The sequence below is a fragment of the Cariama cristata genome, unplaced genomic scaffold (genome assembly GCF_000690535.1).
Source record: "Cariama cristata isolate BGI_N322 unplaced genomic scaffold, ASM69053v1 scaffold37346, whole genome shotgun sequence".
Lineage (NCBI taxonomy): Eukaryota > Metazoa > Chordata > Aves > Cariamiformes > Cariamidae > Cariama > Cariama cristata.
In genome coordinates, this window is record NW_009623333.1 from 22,193 (window position 1) to 47,537 (window position 25,345).

General features: G+C 37.4%; 1 protein-coding gene across 1 annotated transcript in view; it reads left to right on the forward strand.

Annotated features, from left to right (window-relative positions):
• LOC104163629 (chromosome unknown open reading frame, human C10orf107) overlaps positions 1 to 24,313 on the forward strand; it is a 42,407-nt gene extending 18,094 nt beyond the window's left edge. The window contains exons 4-6 of the mRNA XM_009702686.1: positions 20,831 to 20,953; positions 21,357 to 21,497; positions 24,236 to 24,313. Of these exons, the coding sequence (XP_009700988.1) occupies positions 20,831 to 20,953; positions 21,357 to 21,497; positions 24,236 to 24,313 (342 nt within the window). The remainder of the gene's footprint in view (positions 1 to 20,830; positions 20,954 to 21,356; positions 21,498 to 24,235) is intronic.
• Positions 24,314 to 25,345: the final 1,032 nt, after the last annotated feature.

The window sequence follows — 25,345 nt, forward strand, 5'->3', positions numbered from 1 at the left end:
TTCTCCTTTCCCCATACCTCGTAAGCACCTAAAGAGAAGAAGCTGAGGTAGCCCATGTGCAAATATGCCGACAGGAGAGAAAGAGGCCGTGACCAAGTCCCTATGCTGTTTCTTTCACCATTTGATCCTGAAGCAGGAGTCATTTACAGATTGCTAGCGACAGAGCAGAGGGGAAAATTTTGTCCTTCCTGTCCCTTTCTTCAGTGTGGGCTGATGGCCAGCTCCCACCAGCTCTGGCCCGCTGAGCTTCACTATCTCTTGTTCTTCTGTTTTGGGAAATAGGTTCCTAACTTTCGTCAGCCTAGCTAACCTCATGCTTTGTGAGTCTCCCTCAAGTCCACCGCATTGCTTATATAAGCTAAGACTTCATTATGTATTTCCAGGTATTGCACTTGGAAAAACACATCAAATAGGTAGACTATACTGTGTCTCCTCAGGGTGGGCTTGAAAATACAACAGCTGGAGTCTTTTACAGTGTTTCATGATTAAGACTATTATCTGAAGTATTTTTATGGTTTGGCTTCAACATTGCAATGTTGAAAATTTAGTAGTGAAGTAATCCCGAGTCTCCTCTTGACCAATTAAAACAGCTGAGGAACACTTAATTGTTTATACCTAATGTGTGGTTTTTCTTACTCGTAAGGGTGGGCAGAGTATTTGGCTGACATTAAGATGCTAAGGTGGTGAGTATTTGAGCTTTATTTGCCTTTCTACCCCCACCCTCCAGCCCATGACTGACTTCACCCTCAAATTGTGTCTTTGTCTCAGATTGCAAAGCCTATGCCTGCCGGAGACTGCATAGGTTGTGCAGAGTTACATTACAGATGGTGCTGTGTCCAGGATAAAACCCAAACAAATGTGGATGTTTTCAGCTGAAATACATTAACATTGTGCTCTCCGCTTTTTATGATGAGTGATCCTTCTGATCTTTTTGGTTGATTCTGCAAGAACAATAATATAAAAACTTACTGCAGAAAATATTGTTATTGCTCTCGAAGCACAGAACATTTTGCATGAATTATGTGCTAATGCATGTATTACTCTAATTTCTTAGTGTTAGAATTCATGTGCTTGGTAAAAGTTTTGTTGTCTCTGTTCTATTCAAATAATGCCACAACAGGAATAATACCTTCTCTGCAGTTGCTCTGTAGTTTGTTTTGACTCTGCATATCAAATTTGGCTTGTGAATAGAGTCTAAGGAAATGGCATAGATTCTAAGTGATAATGTTGTGTGCTTCATTTATGGCAAGGCCATTCAAATATGGTCTCAGAGTTCTGAAAACATCCTGCGCTTGAGAAGTCTTGAATTTTGGATTGATCAAGGCTGTGGGCAAGCTTCAGGCACTAACAGGCTGGAATTCAGGTCTATGTCTTTAGGTTCACTGAATGTTGTGTGTTGTGAATAGATTTGCAATGCATTGCAACCATTGACATTGTGTGTAGTACTCTTGTTTAATAAAACAGAAGTGTGACAGGGATGTTCCTTAGAGCTTCTTCTGCTTTGAATATCTACCTAACATTCTCTCAGAGTTTTTCTTAGCATTCATTTTGTATTCATGACACCCATTTATCATTTTCATCTCTGTCTGTTATACATTTAGGACTCTTAATGATTTTCTTTTGTTGTAAGGAAGATACTTTGCCAGATTTTTGTATTCTTCAGGAATTAGGATGTAGTTGAAGATTGGAGAAATGTTAAATTACCTGTAATGATCATATTTCAAATGAAGTATTTAAAGGTTTTACCCTCACTTAATCTTGTTGCGGGAGACTATTTTCAATTTTTAGCATTACTGTTGTCCCTGCAGGCCTAGATTAAAAGAAACTGAGGGCTAGAGGCTAGGTTGCTGACTTTCTTTTTTTCTTTTTTTTTTTTTTCCAAAGTCCTACCAGTGGTACATTGTGGTGCCCTCCGGTGGGATTTCTAAAAACATCATTACATTTCTGTCCATTTTGAGATCACCCCTTGAGTCTATTGATCGTTGCGTACATGCTGGTATGTAATTCAGTACTGAACCATTCATTTCTGTTTAATAATCACATTTTGCTTGAGAAATCAAGAAATTGTCACGATGGAAGTAAGGAGCCAAACGTTACTTATTTTGCCATGACAGAGATTTTTATCTTTTGTCCCTCCTTCCTTGCTGCACTTGCAAATGTAGCTCTCTGAATTGCTGAATGTAAAAATAATATCCTTTTCTTTGCAACCCTGACACAGCAAAACACAATAGAAGTTAAAGACAGGATTTCAGTCTTATTTCCATGTTTCCTAACTACTGCTGGTTTGACTTCAGTTCCTACTGTTGTTATTCATACTGGTTTTATTGCAGTGTATTTAATTGTCTCTCTTTGTTCTGATCAGTCCTCAGTTAAATGGGTAAATAACAAAAGAAAGAGGGTACATAATCAAATTACCAGAAGTAGTTGGTCAGTCCAAGCATTACTGGAACTTTGTAATGAGCGGAAAGAACAGAGCTTTGGTATCATCGTCATAAAGGCCAAGCCTTTAAAACTGACAACTCAAACACATTGCTAGATTGGCTCATTTTTTGTGAATTTAAATTACAAATTATTGTGTATAATCAGAATCAGAGCAACTGAAAAATCATACAGCATGGATAGACTTTATTAATTTTGGATACAAATGACAGACATTAAACAAGCTTAGAAGTCTGACAGACTAGGAGAATCTTAATATTTGACAAGTGCAAGTTAAAATGGGAACTTGTCGTGAGGATTATTTTTTTTTCTTTCATAGTAGCGAGAACATTACACAAACTAATAAGCAGCAAACCATATGCATTAGAATAAAATGTAGAAGTCTGCGGTAAGGGAGCCTATTTAGGAAGCAGGAAAGTTTAAAGACTGTACATGAAATGACCAACAGGACATGGTATGTTAAACAGGGGACCGTGGGTTGCTCTGTTAATTGGGAATTAGACACTGAAGTTTTTCAGTGCTCGATTGCCATTTTAATACATTCACCACTTTGCAGACTATAACATGAATTGTGCTTGTTCCACTTCTTGTGAACAAATACAATTAAAGAGACAGCCTGGTTTCTTCCTTAGCGCTTATCTGTTAATGTAATACTAATTTTAGAAGCAAAATTAATTGCTTAATCAGATAGGTGTCAATAATTCCAACCTATACAGAAATACAGAATTTTATTTTTTTATTTCTATTTTCTTTTTCTCTTTCTGCCAAATCAATTGAGGAAGAATGGATGAAGAGTAAAGAAACAGTAGCGTGACTGTTAACAAACTAAACCCTGCTCTGTGGAATTCAGTTGTATAAAAGGCCATTTTTATAGATTTGTGCCACTTACAGGATTCTGTGTGTCAAGTCCAGTAAGATCAATATGGCAGGGGGAATAAATAATGGTTCCTGTTAAGAGTACACTAAAGCTGCCCAATGCTACAATAAGCAGTAGTGGTGCAGCAGGGTATTGCAGCTTCATATCCCAGTTTAGCTGGGAGTCAGATTGACTCTGTCAACTCGTTCCCTGTTAAGACCCAGTTTACTTGGGCTGCATAAAATCTTCAATGTGACACGAATATTCTATTGAACTCTCTCTTCAGGCAACAGTAATTTCTACTCATCAATGACATCTTGAATTTGAAAATTAAAGAAATTGTTGAGATGGAGACTTTGGACAAATTCATCATGGGATAACCCATGAGAACACTTTTAACGTCTGTGTTTCTTGTACTGCTGTCAGGTATAAATTTTGAGTGTGCTGTTAGGATTTACAATCCAATTCAGGTATCCTCAATCCACTGTACCCCAAGTAATTTCAGGAGACCTACTGGGATTGTATCTAAAGTAGACACTACATTGTTTACTACTAGTATATAATGGTAGCAAAATTGAGCCTCAAACTGAAAACTACTAAATTAAAAAATATTCTTGCAAAAACGCAAGTGTCCCACATTTACAGTTGTGTAAAATACTGCTGTAGCTTTGTGATGTGTGTGTATGTATGTGTAAGTAGAGTAGAAAGTGCTGTATTAGTTCATCTTGTGGATCATTCCCAAATAAGACTTCTCATTCAAAACATTTTAACTAATTTTGCTCTGTATATTCTGTGGTAAATTAAGGAGCTTAGTTAGTTTTCAACATTAAGAGAAGGTTGCTGCAGTATTTCTGCAATATAACAGGAATTATATATGTTAATATACTTCGGGAGCATTTAAATTCTAATCACGCAGACGAAAGGAAATTTCAAGTAATGGCAAGTAAATTTAAATTACACAAGAGTAAAGACTTTCATACCTTTGAAAATATTTCAGCACTGGCTTTTTTTTCACTCGCTTTGATTATCCATGATCACAGCAGCAGAATTCTATTGCTGTTGCCATAATTTCTAAAGCATAACTGTGCTAGCATGAAATATGTATGTATAGGTACATTTGCCAACTTGTTTTAATTTTTTCATTTGCTTTCCACCTCATCTACTGGGAGGAGCTGCTGATCAGTACACTGGCTGAAGGATAATGCAGAATTGTTGCAGGAGAAAATGGAGATATGCAGGCAATATTTGCGGAAAAAAATAAGCTTTTTTACTATGGTTTCAGAGTGAAGAAAATGGGTTTCCATCCCATAAAACCTGCCTCTTGGACCTCTGGCATCCCTCAGTACACTAGCCAGTATTTGCTGGCCATGCATTTGCAAGCATCTCGCAAGCACTGTGTAAAAGAGTATTTTTATGCCACATAAACTTGCCAGCTTTGCACCCATTGAACATTACTCTGCATCAGGCCTCACAAGCTATGTATATCTAGTAATCTAGCTCATATAACTTGGCTCCTCCTGCAAGCTGGGTCTTGGCTAAGATAGAAAAACGCAATATAAGACACTTGGTGACTGTGGAAGAGAGGAAGATTCTGTCCAAGGAAGCAGTTTTCTACCCTTCTCCAGCTTGATGCCCTCCTGCCATGAGACTTTCCACCTCTTCAGCAGCACCTGCTTATTGTAAAAATGAGAAGGGAGAACCAAGCACCACTGTGACCAAAATCAGAATTCCCCCAATTTTTTTATTGCTGCGTTTAACCTCTGCTCTTTTAATCATAAGCACAGCAGGAGAAAGGGGATGTGCTTTAACAACTTGTTGGGTATTAAGCAGTGCAAATTTTTAGCTAGAAATAATGCTATCAGTTCAAAGTAAACAATAAGGCCACATATATTGAATTTTTAATAAATTTTGAGTTATGCTATTCTTTTAATTACATTAATCAGGCAGGCTCCAACACTGCAAGCCTTAGGGCTTGAAGTGCAATTTCAGTGCTTTGTAATACATTTGCTGAACTTTGGAAAAAGATGAAATGGCTTAATATTAAACATTTGCTTGATTTAAATTTTACTAAGCCGTGCACTTTATAATTCATATTTTTTCAGTGCAATGTACTGCCACAGCACAATGACCATAATAGTAATTGTGAGTAAGCCTTCCTTTTGCACACAGGTTTTGCTTATAAACTAGATGAATAAAGGGGCCTGGAGTATCGAGGGAATGCTAAAGATCTACAGAGCCTTTCACTTCAAGGTCGTTGGTTCAAGCACACATCATTAAAGACAGAAAGTTAACATCTGACTGTTGCTTGATAATATATATGAAATGAGTTAGTGGTGTCAACGGAGATAAGGAGAGGATACAACCAGTTTAATAACAAGAAAAGAGGTAGGATGAATGCATAGGTCCAAAAAAGTGGAGGAATCAGGAGATACCCAGTTTACCGGGCTCCTGTCTTCCCCTGTGTGCAGTCCTAAGGGCTGTATTCATTCTTCAGTCTGCAAAGGTTAGAAAGGTTGTAGTCACCCTACTTGGTCTTGTCTGATGTCATAAGCTTGATTGAGTTAAGCTGGGTAAATACTAGGTTGGAAAGGATCCAAGGAAAATTCAGGTAGAAGATGGTTTGATGATGAAGTAATAGTGAACCTGGTCTGATGCTGCTGGGGCACTGCACAACAGGCTCTTTGAAGGAAGCTGCAAAACTGATATCCTGACCACTTACCATTACCTCAAAGATATATATAAATCACAAGCAGAAAACTGTTGGCCATGCTGTCCTCGTGACTGCCTTCCAAGTGAGCAATTACAGCCTGCCAATGTTAATTCCCCAGGAAAGTTAGCTGAATGAGGTACTCTCTCTTTTGATCAGTTGTGCGGTGTTAATGTTCTTTAAGGCTTTTTTTAAAGAAGTAGTTGCTTTTTGGTGATGTGATCCCTTTATGTGAGACCTCTAAGAAGATTAGGTGTGTTTAGAGGAAGGACTGTATGTAACATGGCAGAGATTTTTATTAGCCATTTCATATTTAGTTGTCAAAATGGAGTAAATTGCTTCTGTCTACTGTTGTAAAAAGTGCATTATTTTTCTCTTTTGTTCTATGAACCACTGAGATTTTAAAGGGTACTGTTCTGCAGCTATCTTTTCCTTTGGTCTTGTTGTTGTTGTCATTGTTTGTTTTGAAATCTGGCCTGAGACTGGACCCAGGATGCCTTTGTTCAACGTACACAGTTTTTAGTGAAATAAATTATTTCAGCCATTGTAAAAGAGCCCTATGACTACTTCTCCTTTCCGTAGTAACTGTAGTTATGAACATAAAGAGTAAAAAAAAAAAAAAAAAATTGTAGTTACTTTATTAATAAGCTCTCTTTAAAATGTTTTACAAGTAAGAAGGGAAATAAGGTGAGAAAGACCAGAGAAGGACAAACTCAGCCTTCTAGACAAGGCGAGATGCAAAGGAATTTGCAGAAAAAATACAGAGATAAACCAAACCAAGCCAGGGTTGCATGTTTCTTTTGTCCTTCAGCCACTGTTACTTGTATACTTAAAACTTTTATACCTTTGGAAGAGGTTTTTGTCACAGGTTTTTTATGGTTTTAATATGTGTATACATTGAAAATAGTTAGTCATATTTTATATTTAATATGGAATTTTATTTTTATTCTTAACACTTGTCTGGAGCAGAAAGCATTTCTTTGAAGAACTCTTACCCATCTGAGCCATTGAATTAGTCTAATGTAGCAGTTAATTTATATGGTGGTTTCACTTAATTGTAATGGGGAAATGCCACTGGAAGATTTTGTAATGGAATTTTATGAATGAAATTGTGGTTTACTTGTAAATGAGTATGTGATGCTCAATGAAAGGATCTCTGGAACTTTTCTGAATTTTTTCATTCAATAACTTTAGCCCATGTTTGTTTTTATAAGGAAAGTGAAGTTCCAAGTATTTCATTGAAGATACTAGATGTCTTTTTGAGTTAATGTGTCAAAAGCTTCTTTATAAAAAAATACATTTCAACCTCTATGTATTCACACATTACAAGAGAATTATTTCTTTTCATGAAAGATTCCATCTAAGTTCACATCATAACTTTATTCTCAGCAGTGACAGTTTAAAACCTACTCAGTGTCAAAAAAAGGAAGGAGTCAGAAGTCAAAAATTAGATATTTTTGCAGTAGTCCAGGGAAAACATGCATAGTCTATGTCAGTGCTCTTCCTGAAAGAAAAGATGGTAGTTAATCCCTCACTTTGCACCTTGTTTTTTTCACATCCAAATTTGAATACAAAATTTTTTTGACATAAAAATCAATTAGTTGTTGTCATCTCTCTAAGAAAATGACACAGACTTGAAATAATTTTAAAAAAAATAAATTCTTCAATCGTAAGTTAGTTATAGCAACCTGCAATATTTGATTGGAGGATTTTTAGGGTTTGAAAGAAAAAAATGGATCCAGCAGAACTTTTACATTTAAAAATATTAGTGCCTCAGCTTTATTGGAAAAAGCTGAAATTGTTCAAATGACCTCAGTGAAACAATTTGGCCTATGATTCCCGGAATGCTTGTGAAGCTGACATGTCTACATGTTCTTAAAAAGTCATAATCCATCATTCTGATGCTAGATCGATGGATTATGACTTTCTGATGTCAGATCTCTGAATTAAGGCTTTTTTGAGTACAGCCTGCTATCCAATTATTGCCCCTATTCATATATTATAAATCATTATTCCTTCACCAGGTAGTCAGCAGTTTCTATTTCCTAAAGTTTCAGAGCCTTCTTTTTTTAGCCATTGTGGCGCTCCCATTGAGCAATCAAAAACGGAGAGTGCTGACCTGAAAAGTAAAGCTCCTGTCACAGAAAATTGTTGAGGGAATAACATTCACTTCTAATTCTTGTAGTTTCTGTTGAAATAAAGGGAATGAGATTAGATTGAAAGAAATCTCATCCCCTTCCTGCACAAACAAGCAATATAATAAATTAGCACAAAAGTTGTGGGCATGTATTGACTTCATTTTTAAGCGCTCATGCCTGAGTTTCTTAAAAATGATGCTTTCTTCAGATAAATTGATTTTTTTTTATTATGAAGACAGATCAGCATCTGATTTAAAGCTGAAATTTGCCAGCATGCTACCTTAAGCGATTGTGTCTATTAGATGCTGTTAAACTGAAGTTCCTTTGAATGAATTATTTATAGAGTAATAAACTTACTTCTAATGCAATGGAGTATATGATAAAAGTAGAAAATGCTTTACTATAACCAGTTTAGGTGTGTCAAATCAAAACGCATCTTAAACAACTTTATTAAAAGATATTCAGAAAAAGAAGAGCTATTTTAGGACCTATCATGCATCCAGAGAAGTCATTAAATGAAATGTAATCATGCTATGTTGGAGAGTTATCTCAACAGATTTCTCAAGCTAAGGGAATTTAGGTCTACTCCATATGTGGATGGAAAAAATCAATAGTATGATCTTGTTGTTGTTTTTTATTTCACTTTGCTGTACTGATAGTTATTCATTAGGATGCAGTTTTCACACTAGACGGCTGTGCATAAAACATGTCCAGTCAGTACATTGCTAGTGAAGTTGTCAAAAAGGATGGTAATCGATGAAAGGGAAGGTGGTATAATGAATGTGGTAGAATTCGTCTTTTATTAACTATTTGTTCTAGTCCTGTGTCTGTCGCGAGAGAGCCGTCACAGCACTGGCTTGTGCCTCAGTTTCTCCTTTGGGTGGCCACGTGCATTCTAAAATCTGTGTCCCAAGGACTGTTTCTGTGGCACTTTCCTGAAAAACAGATTTGTGTATCTCATTACCCCTGTTGCTATTCAGTCGAGGATGTCATCTGAAACCAGGTGAGAAAGTTGATGTAGAATTTCGCATGTCCTGTCATCAAGTGAGGTCCGGGGTGGGTAATGCTTTAATATGCTGTAGTTTAGTTCTTAAAGGAAGACATTGTCTTGGTGTATTCATTTCATTCCTTATTGTTTATTTGAGGAGCTCTGGACATTAATGGCACCCTTGCTCTCACCTTCCTTTTCCTGTTGTCTCTTTTACATTTTCAAGTTTTGGCCATTAAGACTTCCAGGGTGCTGCAGAGTGTTATAGAAAGAGCTGGTTTGTTGGGAGAGCACAGAAATAGGTATTCTATGAATGCTTCTGGAGACAACATGATTTCAAGGGCAAGTGCCAGCACAGAGACGGAACTGCTGACAGGGCTTCAAACGTTTTCTTGTTTTAGATAGCTTTCCAGTGGGATACAGCTTTAGAGCCCAGTTCTGCTGATGGGGAGTCTAGCAAAGCACCTTCTGCCATCCTCGGAAGTCCGCTCCAGCCCATTTTCAAATGTCCTGTCAAATGGAGTTGCCCACTAGATGGAGACACAATATTTTATACATTAGTGGCTATACAGATGGTAATCAAACCCACCAGCTGCTGCCTGCTCTTTCTGGGCACCTCGCCAATTTACTGGCATTATGTTGACTGGGAAGCATACAGTGACACACTTTGATCGAAACGCTTGTATGATGATTTTTTTTTGTTGTAATATTATTGTTTTTTTAAAAAATGATAAAAGAGATCAAGATGTGTATCTTGATCAAAGGGTACTGTTGTCTGCTTCCCCATCAGCAACTTCTAATTTATAGAAATCAGATTGCGTGCAAAGCAATCAGCAAAGGTTTGAGGTCTTTCTTGTTCTCACTGCCAAGACATGCTGACAAGTGAGAAAATTGAAATCAGAGAAGGAAGGGAGAGAACTAGTAAAACACTGGTTGAAATATAATTATTTAAAGTTCACTATTTTAATAATTTTAGAGTTGTAAAAAAATGCAGTTAAAGTGCTCAAATTGGCTATATTACAAGAGCACCTTAAGATCTTTCGCTGATGGAGGATGTTGCTTTGAGATTAATGTATCACTGAGAGACAAATATATCTGTTAAGTTACTTGTTGTCACAGAGAAATAACCTGTCTCTGGTTTTGGGGCCAAGTTTTTCCAAGGTATCTCCTATCAGCTCTATTTCTTCCACACGGAGCTGTGCATCTAGTATGATTTATTAGGGTTGTATACATGATATAATGAACACCTGCAAAGAACATTTAAACCAGTCAGTCCTATAAATGTAAAGATAGTGCGTGCAGAGGGACTATACGGAAAATTTGTCTATTGTATTTGGTAAGGTCTTTTCTCATTAGAGTCTCTAGTACGGTCTTTTCTCTTTTCAGCTCTTAATATTGATTCCTTCTTTAAAAGCCGTTTTTTGTTTTGGATTTTTTAGTCCTTCTAGGTTTAAACAACAGTTAGCAGTTACAGAGAGATATATGTATTTGTGTACACATATTAATTGCGTCAGCTGGAGAAAGACTGTTTTGGTGCATAGGTGAATATTTCTGGCCAACATAAAAACAGAAAGCCAGTGGCAGTGGTGAGAGTTGCTTCACATTCTGCCAAATGTTAAAATCAAAATAAAGAATCATACGACAGGAGGACCTAGGACATGTGACGTTTTGTCTAGATGGAGCAAGGGATTAACGGAGGGAAATAGCCTGACATAGGTAAGGAAGTGAATAAGGCCCACCTCCAGAAGTCTTTACAGTGCCATCTTTGATATGATATTCAGGTTATGAATCTGTTGGAAAAGGAAGTTAAGATTTTGGTTTGGTGACAACAGATGCTGTTGTAGCCACACTAGACGTTCAGCCGCTTCATGCAGTCTGGCATGCTTGGCAGTTGAGGCCAAAGCGGAGTTTGAGACTAGAATAGTAAGTGTACGGTCCAGCATTGCGCTCTGCTCCCAGAGCGGTGAAGGTGGATCTCTTTAGCCTCGCTCCCTCTCCTCCGCATGCGAGACGTTCGACTCCGTTGTTAGCTGCTTCCCATCGCTCCTGCTCTCTTCTTCTGCACATTGACCCATGCTTTTCCCTGAGCTGCTGAAGAAGTCTTTCCTTCCACAGGACCAGTTGAATTCCTGTGTCCTCATCCACTCCGCCTTGCTCTCTATTGCCAGCTGAGCTTTCCAACCATTAGTGGTTTTTCTGCCCTCTCCTCAACTTCTCTGCTTGGCAATCCAGGCGCATTTGATGTTCCCAATAGGTGTTTTCTTCTGAGGGTTAGATCGAAAGACAGCAGCTTCAGAGTAGGCAGTGTCACATTTCTGGGTGTTCCTAAGGTGCTGCTGTTTGGCGTTTGCTCCGGCTAGGTACTTCGGATGTTGCTGGTTAGGAAAGCTGCCAGGGACAAGGTGCTGCTAAAAGGAATAGATAGATAAATCCCTTTGACATCATTGCTTCATTTTTTTCCATCAAAAGCTGACATGTTGTCTTTATCTCATCAGGCAAAGTGTGTGCAAACTTTATGATCACGTTGTCTTTGCCTGTTTTTGTAGAAGCGAGTTTCTCAAAAAGACAAAATGCACGAGGAGAGGAAAGCCTATAGTGTGCAATTGAATCCAGTACCCTTCATATTCACTTATTCTATAGCTGATTCAAGATTTTCACTTCAAAGTTTGAAGCATTTGCTCTTGATTCTGACTTGTGTAAAAATTATGTATGATTGTGGAAACTTGCTTTGAACAAATGTCAGATTTTTGTTGGTTTTGTTACTTGTGTGTGTGTAATTTTCTAAAAGATGAAGTTAACTTAGAGTTTATAAGGGATAAGGAGTTAAGTGAGTGTTGGTTTGTTGGTTTTTTTTTTTATTTGGGGAGAAATTATTCAGTAGAAATGCTTGTTTCTTTTCATGCTTTGTTTAAACAATTTTAGAAATATCCACATTGGTTTATACGATTTGTCATTAGCTTCCTAACAAGTCAAAGCAGAATCAGATTTATGCGCTTTTTCACTAGAAACCATTTCATGCCCCAACAGAAATGGAAATGACTTTTCTCAGAAACCTTCCAAGTCAAAGTGGGAGGAGATAGTCTGTAAGGAGATGTTACCTTCGCAAAAACAACCTCACATCATCCAAGGTGTGGTTGGCTTTGGCAGTTTACCAAGAGGAAGCTTACTAGATTTCAAATCACCCACCAAGCCGAGCTATGCTGAAACAAAGCTTTGTTTAACTCTTGCATTCACCAGACTAACCCTGCCCCTATCCACAGCTGCATTTTGATTTAATGTGAATGACAGTATTATAAGATAGAGTTAAAACTAGCACCAGCAGTCAAGCTGGGGTCCAGCATAAAGAGATTTATGAACAGGTACTGTAATAAGGAGAGCCTGTTTACAACGGGGTATGAAATTCAAGTGTCGCGTAAGGAAGTGGTGGTTTCTTGTGACTAACAGGCTATGGTAAGAATACCACAGATTCAAGCTGTGTAGAAATGCAGTGGTAAAGAAGTACTGATCTCTTAAACTTATGTGGGTTTTTGTGTGCACTGATCAAATATTCTGGTGTTAAAAGAGACTAGTTTCACATAGAGAGGTGACTGAAAACTCTAACTCTGAAATTTGAGAGAAAAATTGGCTTGCTTCTTCATTCCAAAATTGGGAAATGTATGTTAATAACTTAATTTTGATGATAAAAACATGAAAAATAAGTCCCTAAAATAGTGTTGAGTCAATTTTCTGATAAAATAAATTTGTTTTCCCATTTGTGATTAAAATGACCTACAGTAAGATTTTTTTTTTGAACTAGGTGTTAATTAAAAATATGGAAATGGATTTAAAAAACATTGCAGTTCACAGTGGAAGAATTACCATAACTGATTTGTTCTCAGAGCCATGCCTGTTTTGAGATGTTTTTAAGATGTCTAAGTTACTGGTTGTTTTTCTGCATGATTGTTTCCAAAGCAAAATGTGATTCCAATAAAAACAGTAATTGAATTTACAGTCCACAGGACAAATTGTTGTTTTAACAGAAACTTACACACTCAGGCAAAGACTTTATGTTTGAGGTCTAATAACAAAGAACACAAGCTCCTCATTTTTATGTGACCGTATATCCTCAAAAGTTTCCTAATGTAGCATATTTTTTAAAAATCTATATTGTCGTTTTTAAATTATGAGCAATTTTTTTTCCCTCTTAGCTTAGAATCAATATTCTTTAGGTTGGTTGTTTTTTTTTTTTTAATGCAACCTTTTAAATGTTAGAGCAGCTTTTTTTCTGTAGCATCAGCTGGGGGTGAATCAATATAGACAAGCCTATTTACATCTAATGCACCTGAGAGGAGTTTAGAGAGAGCTCATTCCTTTGTCATTCGGTGGTGCGGGAACTTGCCAAGTATGGGGCAGTTGTGCGAGGGGCTTGCCCGTGACCGGCCTTGCGTGGAGAAAATGCTGGTTTCAGAGGAGATGGATAGGAAGGGAAGGCCAATCTCCGTGGTGCCTTTCTTTCACGTACGTTGTACTCAAGTTTAGATAAAGCCTGAAGACTGTGCTTACTGAACGAAGAGAAATCTGGTGGGGTAACGTGCAGCTCCCTAGACACATGCCTGCTCTAACTGGTGTGTACACAGCGTGAGATGTGCTGGAGATAGACACATCTGCTGGAGATAGGCATGTCTACATTAGCATTGTTTTGGCAGTCTTAAGTCTGACCTAAAGCCCTGTGGAACAGTAATAGTCGGTGAGACATTGCTGCATCGCGGAGGTTACACCTGGAAAAAACAGCCCATGATATTGCCAACAGCCTTCTGACTTTTACCGTACGCGCTCAGGGCTGCAGGAGGAACTTGTGCTGTTAATCCCCGCTGAGTTTCTACAGTGGTCCTTTGAATAAAAAAGGGAATATTTCATATTTCCCAGCACCAAGTAAACAGGGAAGCCTGAGTGAGGAACCCAGCTTTCCTAGGTGTAGTCAATGGGAGAGGTAACAGGCTGTGCCTGCTGTGGTTCAGAGCAGGTATATTAACAATTGTTAGGTTCTTAATTTATCTTGGTTGTTCTGAGTGTCTCTCAGGAGATGCAGTCATCTTTGCACTTACTACAAGGAGGGGTTTAGGGGTTTGACAAAGCCCCTAAAGCAGGTGTGATGAATACCATCCCCCTAAGCTATTTAATTCTTACAGGCCGTTTTGTTGCTAAAGGCACACGCTCTCGTGCAAATTGATTTTCAGAGAATATGAGACTGCAGCAAGTCTTTATAAAATGTATGAAGCCTCCTCCCAGAAAGAAGCACCAAAATGCACCTGGGCAAGTATGCTTTCACATTTTTATCGTAATGTTTTCAGCATTCAGATCAGATCTTTCCTGATTAAATGATTTAGAGAAAGAGATGTGCAAGAAGGAAATGTAAAGCTCTGGCCTGATAAGGTGTATGCCACTAAAATATTACACTGCCTGTTGTGTATGGGATCCAACAGAATCTACTTTTATGGTTTTCTAATGTGATCACATGACTAATTAAAAAAAAAACCTTACTTTTAAAAAACTATTTGTAGATCCAGCTAGGTGGTTACTGTGGGAAAGGTTCTTGTGTTGTGGGTTTTTTGTTTTTTTAAATGGCTTGAGATCCCTGTTGAGTATAACTGTACAGCCAGAATAGGAGCTCCTGCTCTTTGCTTGTTTGAGGGGTGCCCTTAAAGTGGAAAGGTTGGCACTTTGAAGAGTCCTGACATGCAAAAGGTGCACTTCCAGGTAGTAAAAAAAAAAATAAAAATCCTTCACCCCTCTTCAAAATCTGTATAAATTGATTTAAAAAGGGTTTTGTTAACCTCAAGCATTTAAAATGGTGAGACAGATCCCCAAAAAATCATGAGAGTTGCTTAAGAATAACTGTTGTTTGGTTCCTTTTGCTTGCAGTCTAGATTTTGAGCTTTCGAGATTTATGGTTTCAATCTTTCCTCTGCAGCCATAAGATCTAGACACTAACTTTATTTTTAAATGAAAGCTGAGATTCTCTTGTAATCCCATAACTCTAGGAGATTTGGCAATGCTAAACAAGTCAATTTAGAGTGACCATTCCAAGGTGAATCATTTAATGATGTGTCCTCAGCATGAAAGCCAACTGGGAAATTTTTTTTTTAATGTCTCTTATTTTGTCTCTAAATAATCTGCAAATTGGCAGCAATAATTGGAAGCTTGGTAAAAGCAGTAGTAGATGACTGCAGCCCAGTAAAATCAGTATTATTTTTTTTCTGGTATGTTAGGATATTCTTAGAGAATCTAGGTATTAAGGGCATTCTGCATTAAGATATCTCTAGAGAAGAAGGCTTTGGTTGTTTTTGTAGAAGCACCCTGTTCTACTCAGTCGAGCATTAAAATTGGCAGCAGTTCCTGGAGTAGCAAGAAAATCCCGGTTGTTGCCCTCATATAGTTACTGAAAACAGTAAGAGGATATATAAAAGCTTTAACTCCAAGGAAAAATATTTATAACTGTGACACTGTGTTTCCTTACAATAATTTATGGGCAAAATGTAGGAAAGGAGGAACACAAGTTATAAATAATATTCTGTATGTAAACATAATGGCAGTAGCAAATTCTTTTTATTTAAAAATTAATATTGATGTTCATTAATATAAATTACCACATTTCAGATGACTCTGATGTCCTTGAGGCCAGATGTCACTGACTGATTTACAGCTTCCTGGGGGGAGGAGGAGATCCTGTTTTGTCAATGTAGGCACCAAATTGCTTCGGATAGCTATTTTAGACTAGATTAATTACTGATGTATTGTCAACAAAGTTGATTCCCATCTCAGCTCAGAAACATGGAAAACTCTCTTTAAAACATATTAACTTGAATTCTGAAATGCAGGAAAAAGAGCTTAAAGTATACCTTTGACTTACTGAACTTTTGTCTCATTTAAGGAATAGTGGTTTGAAAACTCCTGCCCAGGAACATGCACACAGAATTTCCATGTGCATCATTAGCGACTGGGGAACATACTTTAGAGGCCAAGTTTAGTCCCTCACTGATCTTAATTCTGCTTTAAATATTAATACAAATGTGTACAGTGAAGGTGTTCAGAAGGAAGCTCTGCCATCTTGGTCATGCTGCACAGATCATATATCTGGATTAAGTTTTTGAGTGCTTTGTAATATCCTTCAGTCCTTTGGACCTTATGTATAGCATTTCTGCAAAATACGATGGCAAATGTATTTGTAGAGCTACCAGCAGCCTCCCAGAAAGCTCCTGTGGGAACGCTGGTAGGCGATGCCTCAGAAGGCAGGTAGGGTGGGTTTGTTTTGTTTGCATATGATGGCAGGTTACAGAGGGGCAAAAAAACCCCAAAGGCAGGCTGGTTTGAGTCAGTGTGAGACAGTGCATCTCTGTTCATTATTTATTCATTCACATTCAACCACGTGAAATATAGACAGCTAGCAAACCATATCTTGTAAATACCTTTTATTCCAGCAACTGAAATTCAGCACATTTGTAGGTGTGCAGCTGGGCATGCTTAGCATGAATGGCAAACTAATGTAAATCCTATATTAAATATTTTGTTTCATAGCAAATCTCACATATATATATATGAGAGAAAAGTCTGTGCAGGTGTCTGGTAGCGTAAGGTCCTATGGCATACAATTAGAAACTGCACAAGTGATTGGAACATAGAGAGTAACACACAAAGAACACCCTTTTTTAAATGCATCTGTCATTCATATAAAATCAAATCCATATGCACTGAAAGGCCATTGAAAGGCTTTGAAAGATGTTACAAGGTCCATGCTGAATGTGGGGTATTTTTTCCAATTCTTATAAATAATTATTTTCCTATGTTTGGTAAGATTAGCTACAGAGAATTTATGTTAAGACTCTGTGGAGAGGAGTACAGAATTTCAGATAATGTTAAGCTGAAAAGGTGCTTCTAAAATGTTTCTGTGATACAAAAGCCTTGTATCAAAACAGCAAATACACCACCCCCTCAGTCTCTTTTCTCATTTATGAAATAAGTAAGCATAAACTATAAATTCTAATTTTCAGCAAGTATGTTAGTAAATCCAAACTGACCTTGACCTTAACTTTACTAATTTCCAAACTCTGATATTTATTCCTGGAGTAGATTGTTTCCCTTCATACCACATACATAAATACTGCAAACCTTTCCAATGACTTGAATTAGAGTGTAAGTAAATAGCTGGTTTTAATCTACATAATATTTTGAGAGCAGACGTTCTGTGCTATGACTATTAAGATATACCCAGCAGCCATTTGTATAATACTAAAACCTCTCACATATATTATTAAAAGTAATGCTATCAGCCAGGGCTTGTTTTATGCCACAGAAACTTAAATAATAAAATACAGTGTGGATAAAATCTGCAATAATAGTAACTTAAGCAAAATTAATTTAAGTAACAGATAACATCTGGGGGAAAATGTAATGGTATATTGGTAAGTTATGCAAAGCTAATTTTATAATAACTACCACATCTGTGGAACTCATTTATTAGAACACTTTACCAATCTTCTTTCCTGCCATTACTCTGTTTTATAAATTTTCCTGTACACTATTTTATTGTCCTTGCTCTGCCTACATTTGTAAAAAGGTAATTTGCTAGCTCTCAGCAACAAGAAAAGTATGTGGGTTTATGTACAGAACGACACGACCCTTTCTATACTTGCCTCTCTTTATACACACTTTTACTAGAAAGAATTCCAGAGGAAAAGTGTGGCATGGGGCTGCACATTGAGAGCAATGTTTGAACACCAGCTACGGTCCTCAGCCATGACTGCACCAAGGCTTGATGCAACTGGGGTGGGAAAGTAAAGGTGCCACTGAATGATATTGCCCACCTTAATCTCTGCTGGATGCTAGAGCCACCTCTAGCCTCCTCTAGCTTGTCCAGATTTGAGTGGCCCTTTGGCACCCCACCACACCTCGGAATTAGCAAGAATACTGCATTTAAATTCTCCCTCCAGTTTCTTTCAGAGCATCCTTTTATCTGCAGCTGACACTGATATGCCATCTACATTTGTGCCACTGCCTTACAATTTCTTTATGTTTGAATTCTCATGGACCCATTGGACCGCAATATGCAGGAAAATATTGCCAATTAATTTTAAGGCATTATTATCTTGCCAAACTGTTTCTCACATTTCAATAGTTATATTGATTCAAAAGGACACTCTGAGTAATACATCTTTGTCAGAGTGAATAATGCTCACATAATGACAAATCTTCAGGAATTAAAAAAAGGAGGATGAATTTTTTTAATGTAGGTCAGTGGAAGTAATTCACCATAAATTTACTCAGACTTCAGAAACTAGCAACATTTTTTAAAGCCACTGTAACTGTATAAAACTTACTGTGTCTCCTTCTCTGTTTTTAAATAGATTTTACTACACAGCCATTGCTGCTATTAAACATGAGGCTTTGTTCAAAGGAAATACAAAGACTTAATTGTATTTTTTAGAGGAAAGTATTGCATCAGAAGGATTCATTTAAATACGTTTGTTGGCTTCGGGCACTCACCACAATTCATTCGTTCTAATTTTCCCCTGGACTTGTTAAGGACACAATGTATAGGAAGGAGCAATGCAGAATGGCATTTTTAGGTCACTATATTTTGGCTGTAAACTGTAGTACTGCTCGTAAACTTATTATTACTAAACAAAATACTTCATATTCTACATTGAAGTTTCATAGTCTTTTAAAAAAACTTTTGGCTGAATGTTGAGACTATTATGGCTCATTAAAGAGACTAGTTCTGCTGTAATTTAGTTATTTCTTAATGATCCAACGGTTATTATTAGACATGGAACAGATGAGTAAATAATGGCTCTCTTTAAAGGACGCAGTGAAGTAAAAGTATTATTCTAAAACTGAACCTCTGAAAAATCTTACCCATGCTACAAAAAGGTATTTGATCAGCCAGGAATTGATTTTAAAAACCCAGTCTAGTTTTTTACATTATTTAATTTTTTTGAAATTTGGACTGGAGGGAATAAATGGAATAATGATCTAATCTAAATAAAGAAAATATTTTGAGTGAATAGTTAACTAACTAAACAAAAAATATTATTTTAAGGAAGAAGAAAATAATTGTGAATTCTCATCCAATTCAGCTAATATTTTTAGTAAGAAAATATAAGGTAAGAAATCAGAGAAAAATGGAAATATTTGCTAAATCAAAGGAGCTCTAGTTTAAAACAAATTAGAATTTGAAAACAAAGCTTTTAGAAAGAGCAACATTTAGCTCAACTTAAGGCTTTTTCATTTTGATGCAAGAACAAAACTTTCCTTTTGTGAGTCTGTAGGCACTAGCACAGTGCTGTAAAATTTGAGTCACAAGTGATACAGGAGAATTCTTCTGTAAAATCTGTTTTTCTCCTCATTTAAATTCTGGAAATCTTTCTGTCAGCATTTTGGGTTCTTATAAACATGGGCTAATACTGTCTACCTTTTTTAGTGAGCTCACACATGACAGGGAATCTTGAACATAATGACAAAGTCCACATACAACTTCTGAAAAGCTTTTAGGACTACAAAAGAAATTTTTAATGCAATAAAGTACAATGACTAGGTCTCACTGTTTATTTCCAGGTTTTGCTATCACTTTTACAAATGTATAGAACTTTTAATATTTTCAGCATGTTTAGCTATAGCAGGTAACTAAATAAACCAAATATCAACCTAGCTATGATTTCAAAGGTGTGAGGAAGTTAATTTATGGGAGCTGCAATTACCGTGATGTGAATTAATGTAGCTGACTTACACTATCCAAGGAAAATCATGTTTGTAATAGCTGACTCAGAACTGGAACATCTGGCTGGTACTCTCGGTGGGCACTTCGTGTTGTAGAGGCCCCAAACATACCATTTTAGTATTATACCCTGTTCCTTGCTTTGTCAGAAATGCCTTTTTTCACCCTGTTTGGCATGTATGTTCTCTTCATCCATTTTTTTTTTTAAAAAAAAAAAAAGACACAAAACCTTGTCTCTTTAGAGGACACAGGGCTGCCTTCTGCATCACTCACGAGAGCCCGAGCATGGACTAAGTGCTGCATCCAGCTACTCCAGGGGGGAAAAGCCATTTCCTTGTCAGAGCATTCCTGGAGCCACAGTTCTCACGCCAACAGAATAACAGTGAGGTTCCCGTGTTCACAGGAAGGAGAAATAGGAGCAAGTTGATGAAGCAGCAAAACTTGGACCGTTAGCAACTCTTAAATTATAGTCACATATTAAAGTATTTTTCTTAGGGCCTTATTTGATGCGATGTCACTACAACTTTACTCCAACTGACTCCTTTGATAGAATACCCTAGAGGTCAGCTAGGCCCTTTAATTCCAAAATGCAACAAGATCCGTGTTCAGAAGTGACAAATTTGCATTGAGAAGACTGCATGTTACCTAAGCACTGTGTTTTCTAAACTTAATTATCCACATGAGTAAGAAGCTGTAGTGTTATGAAATTATGAAAATCATCTGTTCTTTCCAAGTATTATAAAGAGGGCCTCTTGAGATACAGCTAGAAATTAAAACTGATCTATAATCATTTTCAGCATGCTTTCCAGTTCTGAGCACCTGGATAGTAACAAAAAAGGTATTGTTTTTTGTTGTTTTCCAGCCGTTTCATTTCCATTTAAAAAAAATGTGCAATAAACCTCTGAGCAATAATTAAATCTGAATAACTTTTTTTTTTTTTTAATGCTGCCAGTCTGTGGTTGAACTTGCCCAACCTGCAGTTCCCCCCTTGCCTGCTCTGCTGGAAGAAGGCATATCTTCAGATATCTATTCGTCATTCATAATATCACCAACAGCTGCAGAGACAGGATCTAAGGTATAGACTTTTGTTTCTTTTTTTTTTAAAAAAAAAAAAAGCTATTTTTCTATATTTCTACCTTATTTATTCTCATTGGAGCCCAGCCACTAACAAGATTTATTCTCCAGAATATAGCATGCATTGCCTTCTAAGATTGTATGAAATTACTTTTAATGCATTAATCACTCAGCAGAGGACGTTTATTTGAGTCAGCATCTCTGGGCTCTCGCCCCATGCAACTTCACAACCTCAGGATCTGCCTGGCCTGGGCAGTGAAAGAGAGACACTGACGGTCTCTGTCAGAGCAGGAGTTCTCAGAAGCAGGCTTCATGTATTGTTGCATGTCTTTGGGGCTGACGCTGTTTGTAGAGAGCAGGAGGATGTTCTAACTCACACATTTCTTGTGGATGGTTGCTGCTAGGGTTCTGATCAAGAGTGTTACCTGGAAGAGCCCTGTCCAGAGCCAGAGTCCTTTGAGGCAGATGCTGTGGCTGGTGTCACTGCTGAAGACCAGAAGTCCCCAGCAAGTGAAATCCCAAATGAAATTATTGGCAACCTTGAGGTACTATTACTAGACAGCTATTCGCTAATTCTGTCTGTGGTTAATTAGCTAGTTCAGCCTTAATGAATATAAACTGTATTCGTGCTAAAGCTGGCAAAAAGCACATCCATATGCTGTAAAAATGTGAATTAGCCTCTATAAATAACTCCTAGTTTAGTCAGCTTACATGTGATAAGATAAAAAATATTCAGTAATATAACAACATACATCTTCAGCATTACTATGTGTTAAGAAACATGGGCCAAATCCTGCTCTCAGTGATGTCAGTGATAAAATTCCTTTTCGGAGGTTCAGGATCAGCTGCTGTGATGGAGCATATGCAATGTGTGCTTGCTATAAATTGTTAGATGCATCTGTGTTACACATCCTTCAATCTGTGTAAGAAATAACGCATTTATTCCAATTCTAGACTTCATTTGGTAGGTGTGTAACTACACAAGAGCTGCCTTAATGGAACAGATCAGGTTTCAGTATGTGGCCTGCAGGCTCTGAGGAGTCCATGAGTTCATCCTATGGGCTTTGTGAAAGGGAAAGAAGCTATTGTCAGTGGACTTAAATTTCTTGTAAGGTGATCTGCTTCTCTACAGGGAGGTCGGTAAATTGAAAGATGCGGAAAGCCAGCAGAGTAGATAATTGTTATTTTCTAAACTGCTCCCTCAAGCATATGAAATTATTGAAAGCGAACCAGCTAGAACTCAGTTCCACCAAGGAACTGGTGGAATTTGGTCTTATTTCCAACAACCAGGTGGCACTAGGCACTTTAAACTCCAGATATAGCACATTGGACACTGTTGGCCAAGCAGAAGTTTATTAAGTATCTAGTATTATCTGAAAATACTATGATATTGATAAATTGCTTTACATGGATTCTGTATGAATGGGGAATATAAATTAGAATAATGATGCTATCATTACATCTACCTATTTGATGTCATATTCCATTTCAACATGTCTTTAGAAACGGGAGAGAACCTGGCCTATGTTGTCTTCTTCCTGTCCCTACCTACAGAAAAAATTAAATGCCTGATTTTCACTTGACCTTGATTTCATCAGTATCAGAGCTAAGAGCTTTTTTCATTAAAAAAACTGCACAGATGAGAAAAATGCTTTTTTTTCTTCTTCTTCTTTTGTAACTCTGGTTATATACACAGAAAATAACTTCCTTTTAGTTTTTAAAAGTCTTCCACCAATGTATCTTTTTCACCTGATTTCCCAGTTTCTTGACCTCTGAGATAATCTTACTAGATTTTTACCTAATACATGGTGAGACTCATACCATTTTGTTGTTATGTGTGAACTGTGATTTCACAATCTGCATTATGTCTCCAGGGAACATAAGGCAGCTATTGCTCTAGTTGAGTCTAGAAAACAACTTTTAGTCTGATATCACAGTGCTGACACTTGGTGATCACAACAGTGGCCATAGTGAAGCATGGTGGCAGCTGATTCTCACTGAAGATAGAATCAGAGACAGAAGGATGTAAAAACTGGAGAAGAAAAGGCAGCTGGGGTGGCTGGGAGAGGATTAGCCGGGAGGCTCAGCAAAGCAACTAAGTATACGTATAATGTAAAGAGGTAGGGGTATATTTGTGGATACTTGAGGATGGATTGAATGTGAGGAAGGCCATCTCCAAAGATACAAAGTTGAGATAGAAATTCCAGCTTTTTGATGCTAACCTGAGCTACTGAGAACTTTGAAAACATTTTAGCTGTGGTTATACGTTGCTAAGTTGCAGTCTAGCACTAGTAGGGATTTCTAGGGCTGGCAAGCCAAAAAATTCCTGAAACGGCAAGTTACTGCAAGCTTTTCTGGGCCAAATCCATTCACTTTATCAAAATTAGATGAAGTCCATTAAGAATGTAACTCTGAGTTTTGGAACTGTTTATGTAGAGTCTGTAAAGGACCTTTGAGCCCGTTCCAGTTGTTTGAACAAATCTGTGTGACTCTTGGAAAGACTGTCGTTGTACTCCTTGCACTTCTCATGTATTTTTGCAGTGATGAATGCTGATATTGAGAAATATACATAAATTCCCCATAAAAGCCCAGTATTTGTCACCTTTTTTCCAGTGATCCCACATTTCCAAATGGTATAGAATTAAAGACTGCTACACATTATCGCTGCCAAAGATTTCACTAAAATGTGTCACAACCCTTGTACCTTCCCCACAATGTTACCTTGTAAATTAAACACCCAATGTTTACAGCGTTCTGGATTTCCAGAATGAGATACACGTTCATAATTGTGTTTGTAATTAAGACAGACAAGCAACATCACAGAAATATGGTTTTTTATTGTTCATTTTCAGTAATGCTTTCTAATTCGAGCAACGTTTCAATAAAATGTATTGCACTAGAGAGCAAACATCTGCAGCAAAGGAAAACAGTGGCAACAACCAAATCCCAAAGCAATTTTTCTGATTTGGTGTTTATTGGTAAAGGCTGTCTGAGAATACAGGCAAATTAGCCTATCTCCCCGGACGAGGTTACATGAGAAACGGCTGTCCCAGATCACTTCCTGTTCATGGCAGTCATACCGTACGTCGGAATTGCGCACGGTAATACGATACAGCGTTATCACATAAGTACAGCCTGAAACACCGTCATGTCTGCAAAACAGGAAGATGTGTAGGATAATGTCTGTCTTACTGCACACTACAGTGTGTCAAACCCACAAAGACAATGTGCAGCCGAAGATAGCTCTGTCATAACCACTTTTTTCTTCTGATTTTCTTTACAGGCGGAGATAAACGAAAAGCTGCAAATGCAAGAAGCAGCTTATGCTTTGAGAACAGACAAATTAAAAAGCCCTAAATAGCCAGATCAGAAAGGTGATGTTGAATTTTACAGAAATCGGACAGTAGGGGATGGCACGCACAGAAGACTGGCTCCCTGCCTGAACGTAATTATTTTTGTATGAAGGAAAACGGTTCTGTTGACATGTACCTAGAAATAGTTCATCCTAGTTCCTCAAATTCACTGTGTTCTGCCAGTGCTGTTGTTTAGTTTAGACTTAAGATTATAAACAGAAGGATACGTAATTAAAACATGTTGAAGCTCAGTTTATTTCTGAATAGAAATCCTAATTTTAAAAAAAACAGCTGTAGTTTCATTCTCTTTCCTTTTTCTGGTTGTGAAATAGATCACAGTTTCTGCTTTACACCTATGGCTTTTTTTTCCGGAAATTTTGCTGGAAGGAGAATACATAGAGAGGAAACATCATTTTGAGGCACTGCAGATAAACCAAGGAGAGAATTCAATTAACATGTAATTACACACTTTTCACTGTAGTTATTCATTAACAATATGTATGTTATTTCATTTTAAATTGTTTTCTAAGCTTTAAAACAAATTTAATATCTTACACTTCTTTATTTCCACCATGTTAAAATCGTGTAAACAAAGAGTTTGCACTTTTACGGTATTCCCAAGAAGAGTTCCTTTTGATTTCAGTGGAAATTTTTCTGGAACGCACGTAACCTTTCATCTGAGAATGTTTCCATATTTTGTCAAGACGTTACAGAAATGTTTCAAACTTAAAAGGAATCTAACCAAATAAATGACCTCAGAAGAACCGGTTTAACATCTGTGTTTCCAAATCTTAGCCAGTATTAATCGTTGCATTACAGAACTCTGTGCCCTGGAAAGCACGTTAAAGCCAAGTCGTGGCTTTCACGCATCGGAGCTGGGTTGGGTTACAGGTTTAGCGGAACCTTTGAGAAATAGAGCGTTTTCTCCATTTCCAGTTTCGTGTTTGCTCCCCGCTAAGTAGAGCTGGGGGTTGTTTCCTTTCACCCTATGTTTTACGGTGGTGATGAAAAGACTTTGCAAGCCTGACTCAGCCTAATCC